The sequence below is a fragment of the Hyla sarda genome, chromosome 1 (genome assembly GCF_029499605.1).
Source record: "Hyla sarda isolate aHylSar1 chromosome 1, aHylSar1.hap1, whole genome shotgun sequence".
In the NCBI taxonomy this organism is placed as follows: Eukaryota; Metazoa; Chordata; class Amphibia; order Anura; family Hylidae; genus Hyla; species Hyla sarda.
This window is the reverse complement of record NC_079189.1, coordinates 378,177,701-378,193,574: the sequence shown is the minus strand read 5'-3', so window position 1 is coordinate 378,193,574 and position 15,874 is coordinate 378,177,701. Positions and strand designations below refer to the sequence as shown.

At 44.2% G+C, this 15,874-nt stretch overlaps 1 protein-coding gene across 4 annotated transcripts in view; it reads left to right on the top strand.

Annotated features, from left to right (window-relative positions):
• The window catches only part of KIF27 (kinesin family member 27), a 76,517-nt gene that overhangs the window by 56,497 nt on the left and 4,146 nt on the right, over window positions 1-15,874 (top strand). For all 4 annotated transcript variants that reach the window (XM_056524049.1, XM_056524022.1, XM_056524039.1 and 1 more), the window contains 4 exons: window positions 3,941-4,117; window positions 6,437-6,652; window positions 14,557-14,763; window positions 15,380-15,578. In XM_056524049.1, the coding sequence (XP_056380024.1) occupies window positions 3,941-4,117; window positions 6,437-6,652; window positions 14,557-14,763; window positions 15,380-15,578 (799 nt within the window). The remainder of the gene's footprint in view (window positions 1-3,940; window positions 4,118-6,436; window positions 6,653-14,556; window positions 14,764-15,379; window positions 15,579-15,874) is intronic.

Below are 15,874 nucleotides of genomic sequence, written 5' to 3'. Positions count from 1 at the left end.
ATATATGCCCCCAACTTAGGCCAGCACCGTTTTCTCCGTAAGACACTAAAATTAGCCAATCGTATCAAAAAGGGCCCTTTGGTCGTGTTTGGGGATTTTAATTTAGTAGTAGACCCTGCGGTGGACTCCACCTCCACTGCGCGTATCTCTCCTGCTTCTCTAGCTCACTTACTGTGGTCTGAAAAACTATACGATACGTGGCGGATACAAAACCCGAATGCTAGAGACTACACGCATCACTCACTGACACACAACACATATTCCCGTTTGGACATGTTCCTGGTGGAGAGATCCTTGTTATCTAAATTAGCAACATCTACCATTGAACTGATCTCATGGTCAGATCACGCGGCTGTATCATTATCACTACAATAAATTGCTTCTACATCACCTACGTATCTATGGAGGGCAAGTCCTTTCTTGATGTCTCACCTGGAGCATGTCAAACAATTACAAGATGACCTGACATTGTACTTTGTCACTAATTGCTCCCCAGACACTGATGCTCTTACACTGTGGAATTGCCACAAGGCATATATCAGAGGTTCTTTTATTAAATATGGCTCTATTGGTAAAAGAAAGATATGGCTCTAAATAAAGTATTGGATAGGCTGCGGGATGCGGAGGCTTTGAATAAGACTTCCCCATCTCCTGATCTCGCTACTCAGGTATCTAATCTTCGCCTGGAATTAAGGGGTCTGTTCTTATCCCAATATGAAAACGACTTAGAAAAACTAAAGCGAATTATTATTCGCAAAATGACAAGGCAGGCAAGCTGCTGGCCTCTCGCTTAAAGAATAGAGAAGTCGCGGATTGCACTTTTAAAACATCCCCAATAAGGTGATACAGTATATACTCCAGAGGGCATAGCTAATTGTTTTCGGGCCTTTTACTCCTCCCTGTACAACTTACAAAACACGACCCCTACACCACCCTTGCTAGAAGAGTCAGTGAATTCTTTCTTAGCTGGACTACACTTGCCTAACTTAGCAGAGGCACAACTAGATAGGCTCAACAGCCCCATAACCCTGTCCGAGGTAGTTAAAATTATTAGGTCTTTCCCATTTCAAAAAGCACCTGGACCAGATAGGTTTATAAATTTATATTATAAAACTTTTTGTGACATAATATCCCCGCACCTCACAGCAGCATTCCAATTGGCTATTAAAATGGGTTCATTTCCTTGTGAGAATTTGCAGGCTTTGAGAGTAACACTCCCTAAGCATGGGAAGTCTCCGGATCTCCCTCAAAACTATAGGCTGATTTCGCTGCTCAATCGGGACCTAAAAATTTTTGCAAAATTAATTGTCTCTAGACTATCCGTAGTGCTGCCCTCTCTAATTGATGCAGATCAAGCGGGACAGGCTTCGGATAATACCAGGAGACTGCTAAATGTTTTCCATCATTTGGAGAGAACGAGCACCCTGACTTTGGTATTGGCATTAGACGCTGAGAAGGCGTTTGACCGGCTTCGCTGGTCGTACGCCTTCTCGGTGTTGCGACATATGGGGTTTAGCGGCCTGATCATGTCTGCAATTACTTCTTTATACAATGGCCCGTCTGCTAGAGTCTTTACCAATGGAGCTTTATCCACTCCTCTGAATATTCTCAATGGAACGAGACAGGGGTGCCCACTGTCCCCCCTTATTTTCGTTTTATGCCTAGAACCTTTGGCACAAGCACTTTGTACAGATTCACGAATTTCAGAGGTACACATAGGTGGTAGGCATCATCTCATTTCGCTATATGCGGATGATATCATCCTCAAGCTCACCCAGCCTATTCTTTCCACCCCTGCTGCATTAGATGTTATTCATAATTTTGGTATATTATCATACTATCACCTTAATGCCTCCAAGACTCAAGCACTACCTATCTTTCTCGATAGGCAGACAGTGACCAACCTTAAACATACTTACCCCTTTGACTGGTGGGCCTCAGACGTAACTTACTTAGGTATCAAACTAGCCTTCCCTCATAAACTGCTATTTCATACTAATTATGATCCGTTTTTAAAGACTATAGAGGAGAAGTTGGAGAGACTGACACAATTTGATATATCCTGGGTAGGTAGAATTACCACCTTTAAAATGTTTCTTTTGCAACGTTTTCTATATTTATATAGAACACTACCTATTACAATCCCTAACTCTTTTTTTGTGACAGCCCAATCTATTCTAAATAAATTTGTGTGGGCTGGAAGAAGCCTAGAGTAGCATCTTCCATACTTACCAAGGCAAGGGAGGCAGGAGGCTTGGGAGTGCCGGACCTTCATGGCTGCTATGTGGCCACGCTGATTAGCTCCTTGCGTGGATGGTGGAAGGGTCAATTTGAGGTTCCATGGGTACATATTGAACACACATACACGGCCCCCTACCACATTGCAGATGTTTTATGCCATCCCATGTGGGAGTCAGTATCACCGGTTCCATTATTGAACCCAATCATTAGGGCATCATATAGGGTCTGGGTGCAGTATCTGAAAGCAGCAGCCTCGACCGATAATGCTACGATAGCCTCAATCCCCTTAACGTCTGTTAGGGCCTCAATTCCACAACTGGATATTCAAACATGGAATCTCCGTGGCATTACACATGTTCGTCATATATATGATTCAGGACTGTTGATGACGTTCCAAGAGTTACAAAATAAATTTCATATCCATAAAAGGGATTTTTACATGTACTTGCAGATTTTTTGAACTCTTTGACCTCATCGGGTCTTAGGCCTCACACAGCGACATTGTCGTTCTTGTATAGTAATTTGAAAGGGTTAAAGATGATTTACTCCACATTCTTACACTCCACTATCTTCCAGAGGTCGCACCCTTTCCGCACATGGGAAAGGTCTTTGGGTATACCAATAAATGATCTGGACTGGAAACAGGCTTTCCAAGCAGTGCAGACAGCGTTTCAATGTGTATCTAATGTAGAGTCCATATCTAAAACTATGTTACACTGGTATTATACTCCGGATAAACTGGCACTGATTTACCCTGACTCTTCCCCCCCCCCTGTGCTGGAGAAATTGCGGACACAGGGGCACCCTTATACATATACTGTGGGAATGTCCGAGCATTTTACTTTTTTGGTCCGCTTGTAGAATCCTATTGGAAAAAGTATTACAACAGAATATCCCGTGGCTCCTCAGCTGGCCTTGCTTTTTATTGACGTACACTCTATCCCACCCAAACTCAGACACTTGACCTGCATCATCTGCATTGTGGCAAAAATCACCCTCACTAGGGAATGGAAATCCCCAACGGTCCCTACAATAACGGAGGTAGTTCTAAGTGGCTTACATCTTCATACTCTACAGTTACATAGTATTTTAGAATCTCACCTGACTTCGGGTAATATTAAGATGGAAAGGATACAATTTTTAAGAAATTTAGTGAGAACTATGTCACTCCTAGACCGTTCACAACTACAAAAAAGAATATAGCAGTGGACAGTGTCTACTCTTTTGTCTTGTTTAGATATTGAGTAAATTCTATTTTATTTGGACAATAGATGGATACTACACTGGTACGTTTCTCTTGTGATGTCACCTCACCTTATGTTACTGTTATGTAGTGCATTTTTTCTTTGTCTTTGTTTGAAACTATATCATTGTGATTGGATAATATTTTGGCGTATATCGCCTTGGATGATACCAATATTCATTTGACCAACGAAGTCAAAATGTGAATGTAACATTAAAGTTTGTTATTATAAAAACTTTTCAATAAAAATTATTGAAACAGAATAGGAGAATTAGCATTATTACCCAAGCTGCTGTAAAGCATCATTGGAGCTGTACATTTGAAGGACACGCATTGATTTCCTTGAGTATCATGCAGTGTTCTCTATAAGCTTTTTTGTGCTGTATATGTAGATTTTGTTTATATAAAATATTGTTTTATCTTACAATCAAATATTTTGCCATCTCTTTCATTTAGAAATTAGAAGAACAGAAGAAGTGGCTTGATGAGGAGGTGGAGAAGGTCTTAAAGGAGCGGCAAGCATTGAGCGAGCTGGAAGAGGATTTAAAGAAAAGAGAAGAGAGCATTGTTAAGATGGAAGCCATGCTAAAAGATAAGAGCCATCTGGAAATGAAAAAATTGCGCTCAAGTCAGGTGTGGTACTTTGCTTTCATTCATCAATGTATTTCCATCTTGTAGAATGTTTTAGTTTTCTAGTTTATGCTAGTTTAACATCAGCATTTTTGTGTTCCATTGAATGATCCAGTAAAGAGGAAGAAAAACTGTCTTGAACTGATCCCATTGATGTCTATGGGGCCTCTTTTTTGGGGTCCTCTCAGTTTACTTCAGCTCCTATTGCAGTCAGCTTTTTATTCCTGAACCAAAATGTACATTGTTTATTTTATCTAACGTATGGTAAACATTTACATTAATATCTATAGTGCCAGAAGGAATTCAGTTTGCATAAATTCATATGTTTTTTAAAGGGGTATTCCAGGAAAAACTTTTTTATATATATCAACTGGCTCCAGAAAGTTAAACAGATTTGTAAATTACAAAGGAGGTAGTGCGGCACTGCGTGAGTGTGCTGGATTAGGAATGGCAGGTGGGAGTTGGTGTAGCTGTAATGCCTCTGGTGGTGCTCAGATACTATAATAAGCAAATGATATAATAAGTTCATGATATCCGTGAAGAGAAATGAAAATATCGGCACTCACCAGTGTGGCTGCAGGGTCTTCTTTATTGAGACATACTCACATGCGGGGTACAGAAGAGAGGGGAGTGGGGGGACAAGTGGTGGCGACCGAGCTCTAGTTTCGCACACTTGGTGTGCTTCGTCCGGCCATGACCCATACTGCCTATGACTGCCTTATATACAAGTGAGCCTAGTGCTTCACCTATCATGCACCTGAACATCTGTCACCTGATCATGTGAGAGATGTTCAGGTGCATGATAGGTGAAGCACTAGGTTCACTTGTATATAAGGCAGTCATAGGCAGTATGGGTCATGGCCGGACGAAGCACACCAAGTGTGCGAAACTAGAGCTCGGTCGCCACTACTTGTCCCCCCACTCCCCTCTCTTCTGTACCCCGCATGTGAGTATGTCTCAATAAAGAAGACCCTGCAGCCACACTGGTGAGTGCCGATATTTTCATTTCTCTTCACAGATATCATGAGATTTGTAAATTACTTCTATTAAAAAATCTTAATCCTTTCAGTACTTATGAGCTTCTGAAGTTAAGGTTGTTCTTTTCTGTCTAAATCCTCTCTGATGACACCTGTCTCGGGAAACGCCCAGTTTAGAAGAGGCTTACTATGGGGATTTGCTTCCAAACTGGGCGTTTCCCGAGACAGGTGTCATCAGAGAGGATTTAGACAGAAAAGAACAACCTTAACTTCAGAAGCTCATAAGTACTGAAAGGATTAAGATTTTTTTTAATAGAAGTAATTTACAAATCTGTTTAACTTTCTGGAGCCAGTTGATATATATAAAAAAGTTTTTTCCTGGAATACCCCTTTAACTTTCCAGTTACCTCCGGTTTTCAAACTGATCATGCTCAGAAGAACGAAAACAGAGAAAAACCTGATGTAATATGATCAAAAAACTGATACAAACCTTCCTTTTTTTATTGAACATGCAAACTTTAGAGTTTTTTTTACAGGATCCGTATGAATCAGTTTGCATCAGTTTATTGTCCATTTAAAATATGGAACATTGAAATACATAATTTCAATGCCTGATCTGGCTGCTGTTTGCCCCTAGTATGGTGTGATTGCTTCCGATGTCTGGTGTACATTGCACATCATGAATGTTATGGAACACATCCCTCCTTTGTATTCAGTAGGAAATAAGCAAACAACTGTCAAAAGAGTCATAAATTATCGCTGCTCTTATCGGCTGCACTGCCCTCACCTTTTTTTTTTTTTTTCTGTGGATTTCGGGTAACCTTTCTTGATGCAGTGATTTAAAATAAGAAAGTGGAGTATACTTACATCAAGATTGTAATAAATAATACTGCATTAACATCCCAAAGTATATTCATAGCTAGTTAGATAGGTTGCCCTGGCATACCTGTGAAAACTAGCCTTCAAAGCAGTGGTCTTTAACCTGTGGCTTTCCAGCAAAACTACAGTCCAAGCATACCCTGACAACTTTTCATTGTCAGTGCATGATGGTGGTAGTAGTAGTTTTGTAACAGTTGATGAGTTTCTGGTTGAAAACCACTGCTCTAGGATTTCACAACCCAGGCTGATTTAGACATATAAATAGATAAAAAGGTAAATTGCATCTCCACACAGTCAAAGTATCAATAAATTAAAGATCAAATAAAATATATACTGTAGAATAGAATAAATCAAATATTTATGTGATAAAATATCATTTCCATTCTTATTTCATTACTTACTAAGTTTATTTACCCGTGTGTGAGTTATATTAGTTTAAAAACAAACATTTTGTTGTTTTTCTTAGACTTTAAACAGTGACATGCTGAAATTGTCATCTCGCCTAAATGCATTAGAGAATGAGCTTACAGACAAAAGTAAGAAACTGCACAGCGGTAACAGTGAGGAACAGAAGAAAGTATCTGGGGAGGTTAAAGTTCTGCAGAAGGAGCGAGACCATCTTTTACAGAGAAGAGACAGTCTAGATGAAAAGCTTAAAAATGGCACAGTGTTGTCACCAGAGGTAGGCATGTACTGGACGTTGTCTTGTAAAACTGCTGGTATTCATTGCTGTTAGTGCTCTTATGGTTTAGTAGCAGAAGTAGGATGTGCATGGCCAGCTGTATTTTCCCACAAGCTAATCTAATGTATATATGAAGTATGGCTCTAAGAATGTTATTTTTATGCATCTTTGACATGTTCTTGTGTTATATTTAATGGGATTGACTTTATCCTTTTTCTTTTTTTTTTTCTTTTCTTTTTTTTCTTTTTGTAGTGCAGCATAAGTTATTATTAGAGAATAATGTAGAGGTTCATGTGTATGCTGTGGCAGGAATGGGTTAGGCTCCACTCTGAATGTAAATTCATCACTGAAGTGGTTGTGATCTTCTGGCTTTGGGTGTGGTGTTTGATCTGTGCACCTGTTCATCTGGGTAGTGCTGACATTCACCCAAATTAACTCTAAGACTCCTAAGTTGGAGTGAGTTCACACTGTGTTCAGTTTTGATGCATTTACTTATTTAAAGTAATATAAATAAATAAGTAATAATAATAGAGAAATATTGGGGCGAAAGTTATTTGACCTATAATAACACTTGAGGTGTTCTATAAAGATTGTAAGTCTTTAGGCTGTGTTCACACGTAAAATCTTTACTACATTTTTCTCGGTCGCTCTTCAATGGGGGGACACCTATACCGATGGTATATGCCCTTGCCACTATGAGGCGCTGAAACTAGGAAAAGAAGTCGACTCCTCCCTGTCAGGATATAGCCGCCCACTGGAAGTGAGGTAATCAGTTTATAGCTAGTGTCAGTAGGAGGCAAGACACAGGTCTCGTAGCTTCCCAGACCTGGTCCTTTTTTTTTTAAATTATTTTCTAGTAAGGGCTGTTTTAGGTTTTTTCTCCCTTTTGTTTCCCTTTTTCAGGTGGGGGTTCAGGAGCATGGTGCTACCTGTTCTCCCATATGCGACAAAGGGGCACAGACATAGAGTATGTACTGTCAAACCCCCTCTCGCCAACGGCCAGTTCCTGGAGGTTGTACCCTGGGTCCGGGTCCCCCACTGCCCCTGCTCGCCCCGCTATCTTAGCCTGGTATGATGCAGCGTGGCCATAAGCTGGTTGAAGACCCTTGGGTGAGTATGAGAAGATGGAGTCTGTTGGTGAGTATGTCTAACATCCTCCCCCCTTCTCCCCCTCCCCTTCTGTACACCGCTAGGGTTTCTCCATCCTGAGGTCCCTTTTCCCCAGCGCTGGCTCCTCAGCCGCCATTACACGTGGCTGTGCTGTACATGGGGCTACAGCCCCATCTGTAGCAATCATCAAACCCTACCCCCCAATGCCCGCTCACCGCCGCTTTTACCCTGACAGGGATTAATCCTAAGGATTATTGGGGGTTGTCGTTGGGGGATATCCCTGACATATTTTATTGGGGCTCTCGGGTGTGGGGGCTCGTTGGACTGTGAGGCGGCTCATTCTCTCGCCTCACAGCGGTACTGTACATATATCGACAGCTGGCTCTGCTCCTCTGCCGGCCGCCTTTTTCGCTTCCCGCACTTTCACTTTCCTTTCATCTGTGCCATTATGCGCCTCTCATGCTCTGCCCCTAACCTTGTTCCTGGGGCGACGGGAGGCCGAGCGCTTGGACAACGGGGCTTGCCATTCGGCTCTAGCATCTCCCCACAGCGCGCGTAATATCCGCTGCTCCCTGCTCGGCAGTGACTGGGCACTGGCCTCAAGGTCCCTGTGCAGTTCACTGCTTCCTGCACTCTTTTTATTTACAAAAAATAAATAAAAATCTTTCGTTTCTCAGTCCATGTCCATGGGTTTCCAGTCTGGGGACCATATATTAAATGTTATTTTTGGGGGCCTCTTTAATATTTGATTCCGCCTACCTGTTTTATCACCTGAAAAGGCAAAGGTCTCTTCCCAGCTCAGGGATAGTGTGAGTGGCATTTCTGCCATGACATGTCTGCCACGCCCACAGCTGCATTCCCTGGAGGGTGCTGGAAAACCGCAGTGGTATAAATTTTCCCCCACAGGTCCTTATAGGTCTTCAGAATCTGTGGCTAATGTGCTGGACCCTCTACTTCTAGTGCAAGATTTTCAAGCACGTGTTCCTATGTGGACATAGACTGGACCCAATGCCACAGACAGTGGTCTGCGTGGTTTCCTCTGCCGCCTGTCACTTATCACATGGCTGCCGCATTCACGGCTGGAATTACGGCTTCCCACTGCTAACAAGTGGTGTCAGAAGGAGTAACCCAGTGTGTACAATGGATTTTGTGCAGGGTGACGGGGATACAATCCACGGCTCCTTAGCCTCCTCTGATCTCCCAGGATGGTGGGGATACTATCCATGGCCCCAGGCCTCCTCACCCCTCCATATGTGACAATAGGGCATCAGCGCCTGGGGGTGTTCTCTATTAATAAGCCAGACTGTTGACTGCTCGGTTTCTGCCGCCACCGGTCTCCCATCATGGAGCTGCCGCGTGCTTGGCTGGAGTTCCTGTACCCCTCTTCTAATGTGAGGAATCTAGAAGGGTGTCGTTATCGGTACAAGGGGACCCTGTGCCAGTAAGCTGGACAGTGGTTTTCATGGTGTCCTACACCTCTAGGTCGCCCTTCGGGAGTTATGGTCCCACTGCTATGGTGCGTTGTCCGAAGAAGTGACCCTACATGTCCTGTCGACCCTTTTCAGGGCGACAGGGATGCAATCCAAGCTCCTCAATCTCCCCTGATCTTCCAGGGTGACGGGGATTCTATCCATTGGGCTGCCACGTGCTTGGTGGTGTTTTCCTGTAGCTTTCTGCATGGGAGGACTCGGGCATCATCCCTGTGCACCTGCAGGAACCCTCATCCAGTCAGCCAGACTTAGTCTGCATGGTCTCCGGCACCACCAGGTCGCCCATTGGATCGGCCGCACTCCGGTACCCCACTTTCTGTGGGAGGGTTTGAAGGAGTGATCCTGTGTGTTCAGGAATCCTGTCAGCCATGATTTACTACTACGTCGGGTCAACTACCATACACTTCCCACTCCGTGGACGGAAGTTCAGGTATCCCACTGCCGAGGTGTAGTTCTGAGTGAGTCAACCCATGTTGCTCCATGTGCCCTATGCAATGTACCACATACTGGTTCGCAGGGTTCCCTGCTTTACCATGTCCCTCTCTGCATGTCTGCCGTTCTCACGGCTGAAGGCTGGTAACCCACTTTCAATGTGTGGTTCTGACTTCGGGACCAGGTGTGGCCATGGTCCCTATTCCATATAGCCAGACTGTGTCTGCAGGGTTTCTAATTCACCAGGTCACCTCCCCCTTTCCTGCTGCTCCCGTCACTGCATCCCGGTGACTCACTTTCCATGTGAACTTCCATGAAGTATGTTTCCATGTGGTCATTGAACCTATTATACCATTCAGACTGTCTCTGCATGTTTCCTACCTTACATATCTCCTTCATCTCTTGCATCTGCGACAGCAGTCCTGGTGTGGGGCACCATTAGGAAATGGGGGTGTGGGCATTTCCTACAGGTTCCATGGCTTTTCATGGAAACTGCAGCTCTCTGTTCCCCTTTCTAAGAGTTCTACGTTGGTCTGCTAGGGGCATGGTTGTGACACACCATTGGGTACTGAGCCTGTCTTTCATACTGCGTACTTGGATGTCTGCAATTCCTTTCGTGTCTGCAATCTTGGTTCCTCACTACTGTCGAGAGGTATCCATGTCTGTGTCCCTACATATGTTAGGTCCCTCGTCACGTGTAGAGCCCACCTTCCCTTCTGTCGGTGGGGTGTGCTTCGGACCTTCCTGTAATCTGGTTTTCACAGTTCTGCGGCGGTTGACCACCTCTGCTCTGGCATGGGGCCTGGTGGGGCGTCACAGACAGTTCAAGGCCCCTCCCTTATTCATCCAGGTATCTTCCTGGATTTCTGTGCAGGGTAGCTCAGGCGCCTGCTCGGTTGCCTTACACACGACTAGACTGGCTCCGTTGGTGCCCATCTGACCCGGGGTTTCACCCCAATGGGGTGTTCCTCTCAACGCTGTTGGTTGCTGTGTGTCTGTGCTTCTTTCTTGCATTTGTAGTCACGTCTTTGCATCTTTGCCCAGCTCCAGTGTCCAGGATTGCGTTCCCTCTGGGGACACAAATTTTGATATGTTCTCGCAGTTACTGGGGGCTTCGTCCACCCAGTACTTTGTCCGTTGCCGCAGGGCGGCTTGTCCCTGCTCCTACAGTGCCTGTTGCACTTTGATAATCCTCCTTCCACAGAGGTATGGGGATCAGGGGGCTTGGTATGGTCAGTGCCTGAGTTTAATCTCCACCACCCCTTGTTTTCCCCTCCACTAGGGGGTCTATTTCGCTGGTCACTTTCTACTATCGAGATGGAGTCCTCTCTCTCTTACCACTTTATAGGTGGGATATCTGTCTGGACCCTTGTTTTTTACTTAGAGCATTCAGTATAGCTTTTCGTTGTCTCTGCATGTGTGCTTACTGCCCATTATTGCAGCCTTGCTCTCTTCCTGTTTCTTGGTTATCTACTGCTGCCCAGGCAGCCTTGGCACTCCCCTCTGTCGGAGGGGTTTCTGCTATCGTGTGGCTCGGTGACAGCTGGTCTAGCCTCCGTCTGTTGTTTGGGTCCTGCCAGTGGTCTCCTCCCCACTCGGCACAATCTTCCTGATAGGGTGTTTTCCTCCTTCCCTTGGCGGTGTCAGTAGCGCTAACACTGACTCCTCAGTTTTCTAGAGTTACCTTTCTGTGCCCAGATTCTGGGAGTCCCAACCGGGTTCCCTTTTGTTCCCCCTCCGTTCCCATCCTGAGGAGTTGTTGCTTGGGAGTCCTCTAGTGTGCTCTGACCGCTGGGGCCCACGACTGGTTGGTCTCCTTGTCTTGACCACTATCCTTGGACGCTGTGGCGTGCCTTCTTCTCTAGGTTGGTCCTCCTGGTTCTTTGGGCCTTAGTGATGGTTGAGGTCTCACGCATGTGAAGCGGTCCTGCCCAGGTTTCTCTGCAATCTCATTTATGGGGCTGTCTTTCTGTACCGCACTTCTTCTGTCTCGGCACGGATCTTTGTCACTTGGAGCGTTTCGTGGATGTTTGGTTTCCTTACCCTTCGGGTGTAAGTCTTCCAGGAGGCTCTGGAACCTCCATTTCCCATGTCGGCTGCTCCGGTTTTCCAAATACTCCTTTTCAGGGACTTCCGCTCCTTTCTTGGCTGTTTATTCTTCCGTGTCCATCTTCCAGGTGACTCAGGAACCTCCATTTCCCATGTTTGCCGCTCTGGTGTTCCGGGATGCCCCTTTTCTGGACTTCCGCTTCTTCTTAGCCATTATTTCCTTCCATCTTCTCCTTTGGGGTCCATGTTCTCTCGAAATGGAGGGCGTTCCATTCATCTGGATTACACAAGTTGAACTATGTCACCTCCCAGGTACTCGCGGCTTGGATAGGGGTTTTGGATCTGTAGATGTTCAGATCTTCGATCTTCCTCACCAGGCTTCTCTAGAGACGGTTTCTGTCTATTTTTCTTTTGTTGTGCCATTTTCCATTTTTGTTTCCCAGCCGCGCTAGCCCTCTGTCTGGTTCTGTGTTACTTAGAGTTGATTTCCTACCTAATTCCGGGATGGTTCCGGCCCCTCTGGCTTCCTAGTCGACTTTTTCTGGTCTCTCTATGAGGACCTTAGGTTTAGAGTCCCTGTGAAGGACCGTCCCTTCCTTTGGTGGCCCAGTCCATCTCCATGGCTGGGGGATCTTCCGGGAGCTCTGTTTCTAGGGCTCGGTTTTCTCTGGCCTGGGCTCTTGTCCGCAGGCCTTATCGACAAGTGGGTCCGGTCTCGGGACTGATTACCTTTTGCTAGTGGATGTTATTTCCACCCTAGGGGACTGCTTTGGTACGTCCCATCAGTATAGGTGTCCCCTAATGAAGAGCGAGGAAAAGGAGATTTTTTTTGTACTCACCGTAAAATCTCTTTCTCGTAGCCTTCATTGGGGGACACCGCACCAATCCATTTCTTAATTTTTTGTCCGGATATTCTATTCCGTTTTTTTATCCCAAATTCTTTTCTAGGGTCCTTCGGACATGTTCTTTGTTGGCTTCTCCTACTGCTTTGTGACAAAACTGATTAGCTCACTTCCAGTGGACAGGTATATCTTGCCATGGAGGAGCCGACTTCTATTCCTAGTATAAGCGCCGCCTAGTGAAAAGAGCATATACCATCAGTATAGGTGTCCCCCACGAGAGAGAGATTTTATGGTAGTACAAAAAATCTCCTTTTTTCACATGTTTTAACTGCATTCTGGCTGTTTCTGTTGCAATTTTCCAAAATCTTTTTAATGTGATTTGCACAATTGTGGTAAATTAGCATTTTTTTCTGTGATTTTGGGAAAATTACAGCAAAAACGCAAACAAAAAATGCAGCAAGAAACCGTGTGTGAACACAGCCTCAGGAAAGGTGGATATCTACTTTGTATCTTGATCCCATAGATATAGCAGCAGCATTTTACAGATCTGGCAGTAGGGGGGTCTGTGAACTAGGGGGTGCAATTTTATAGGTGAAGATGTCATCTTGTAGTTCACAGAAAGTCAGCAGACTCAGCACGGACTTCCTTTTGACACATCAAGCACTGTAATAGAGGGTCATAATGATGATAAAATGACCAAATAGGATTAATGAAACACTTAGATGGAGCTGTTCTGGAATAAAACAAAGTGTGTCGTACGACTAGTGGTTGTGAGTGTGCATAATGGGGGCAAAAAATAAAAACAACCCGGAGTGCTCAAGGTAGGGTAAAAACAGAAAAATGTATGCACCTGCCACTCCCCTCCCTCCCAGGCCATGAAATAAGAAATACTTAAATGGGCACCGTTGGATAAAAAAACTTTTTATATGTTGTACATCTTGGCAAAAAAATGTACCTTTCTAATATACTTCATAAGAAAATGTAATTTCTTTTATATAAAAAACCTGGCTTATAAAATCATGGCTTTGTCCAAGCTGAAGCACAGGCATGGACAAAGTCCAGTAAGTGAGGGTGGGCTAGCACTTCTTTTTGCTCTCTCCTGTCTGATAGCACTCCTCTGTGCTCTTTGCTGTCTGATAATACTCCTCTGTGCTCTCTCCTGTCTGATAGGACTCCTCTGTGCTCTCTGCTGTCTGATAGGACTAATCTGTGCTCTCTGCTGTCTGATAGGACTCATCTGTGCTCTCTCCTGTCTGATTGGACTCCTCTCTCCTGTCTGATAGGACTCCTCTGTGCTCTCTCCTGTCTGATAGGACTCATCTGTGCTCTCTCCTGTCTGATAGGACTCCTCTGTGCTCTCTCCTGTCAGATAGGACTCATCTGTGCTCTCTCCTGTCTGATAGGACTCCTCTGTGCTCTCTCCTGTCTGATAATGCTCATCTGTGCTCTCTCCTGTCTGATAGAACTCCTCTGTGCTCTCTCCTGTCTGATAGGACTCCTCTGTGCTCTCTCCTGTCTGATAGGACTCCTCTGTGCTCTCTCCTGTCTGATAGGACTCCTCTGTGCTCTCTCCTGTCTGATAGGACTCCTCTGTGCTCTCTCCTGTCTGATAGGACTCCTCTGTGCTCTCTCCTGTCTGATAGGACTCCTCTGTGCTCTCTCCTGTCTGATAGGACTCCTCTGTGCTCTCTCCTGTCTGATAGAACTCCTCTGTGCTCTCTCCTGTCCTATCAGACAGAGGAGTGCTAGCCCAAACCTCACTTACTGGACTTTGTCCATGCCCGTGCTTCAGCCATGATTTTATAAGCCATGATTTCTATAAAAAGAAAAAAAAAATTTATATTAGAAAGGTTAATGTTTTGCCAAGATGTACAACATATAAAAAGTTTTTGTATCTGACAGTGCCCATTTAAGTAATGCGTTCTGTTTCACATGATGTGACTGAAACACGGCTGAAATTCTCTGATACTTACTTTCTCAGGAAGAGCACATCTTGTTCCAGCTTGAGGAGGGAATAGAAGCTTTGGAGGCCGCTATTGAGTACAAGAATGAGTGCATTCAGAGTCGACAACAGGCCTTAAAGGACTCCTCTCAGATTCTCACAAAAAGTGAAGCCAATGTCATTGAGAAGTTCAGCTCACTTTCTGCTTCTGAGACCAGATCTATTCTCATCAAGTACTTTAACAAGGTATGGACTTTATCATTGTAATTCAGGGCTATATTCATGTTATATCTGTACTAATTTTTAGATAGAGCAGATTTTTTGTACCGAATATTCACTTGAATCTCACACATACATTCCCCTAGGCAGTTGTTCATGTTTTGGATTTTGCAATTTGTTGTGAAAATAGTTAAATCTGTAGCAAAATCTGAATGTAACAACAGTTGTACCAACCAACCCTGTATACGCACTTTCCATTTTTTTATTTAAGCATTAAAATGAAGGTTTAGGGATCTTCCCAATATACATGAGATATTAGGTCTTAAGGGCCAACTACCTGTTAGACATCTATGAATAAATGTTTGTCTATTCTTTAAAGTATTTTTTAATATTCCCAAGTTTATCCATAGGTAGAATTAGACTACAATGTATTGTTTATGGAGCCAGCAAGTAAACCTGTCATGTCTGCAGTTGATGTAACAAGGATCTGACATAGATCCGTCAAAAACGTATATATGCTCAGTATTGGGATAATCCATATTAATGTTCCGGCCAAGGCTTATAGGCATCCCATTGGAGACCTCCTATTTCTGGCCAGCTATTTAAGCAGACTGTTCTTTAAATTGGCACTGATTTGTTGTAGGTTGTGAACCTACGAGAGACAGAACGGAAATTACAGATACAAGCACAAGAATTGGCCATGAAGGTGGCAGAGCAAGAGAATGTAGTAAGAGAGCTAGAATCTGCTTTAGACAATCTTGCCTTGCAGACGGACAGACGGTTAACACAGCAACAAAAGGAGCATGAACAAAGGATGCAGCTTCTGTTACAGCAGTTTAAAGGTAAGGTGGAGGATGGGGACATACTGTTCCATTTCGCACCTTCTTTGAAGGTATTGCAAAGAAAAAAACATTTTTCAAATTAACGGGTACCAAAAAGTTACAGATACAGGTAAAGATACAGATTTGTAAATTACCTCTGTATAAAAATAATAGCTATTCAGTACTATTGCTTATCTGGAGGAAGTCATGTAGATCTTTGCAATCCGACACAGTGATCCCTGCAGCCACCTCTGTCCATGTCAGGAACTGTACAGAGCAGGAAAGGGTTTGCTCCTGCTCTGTTATATAAAAGTTCC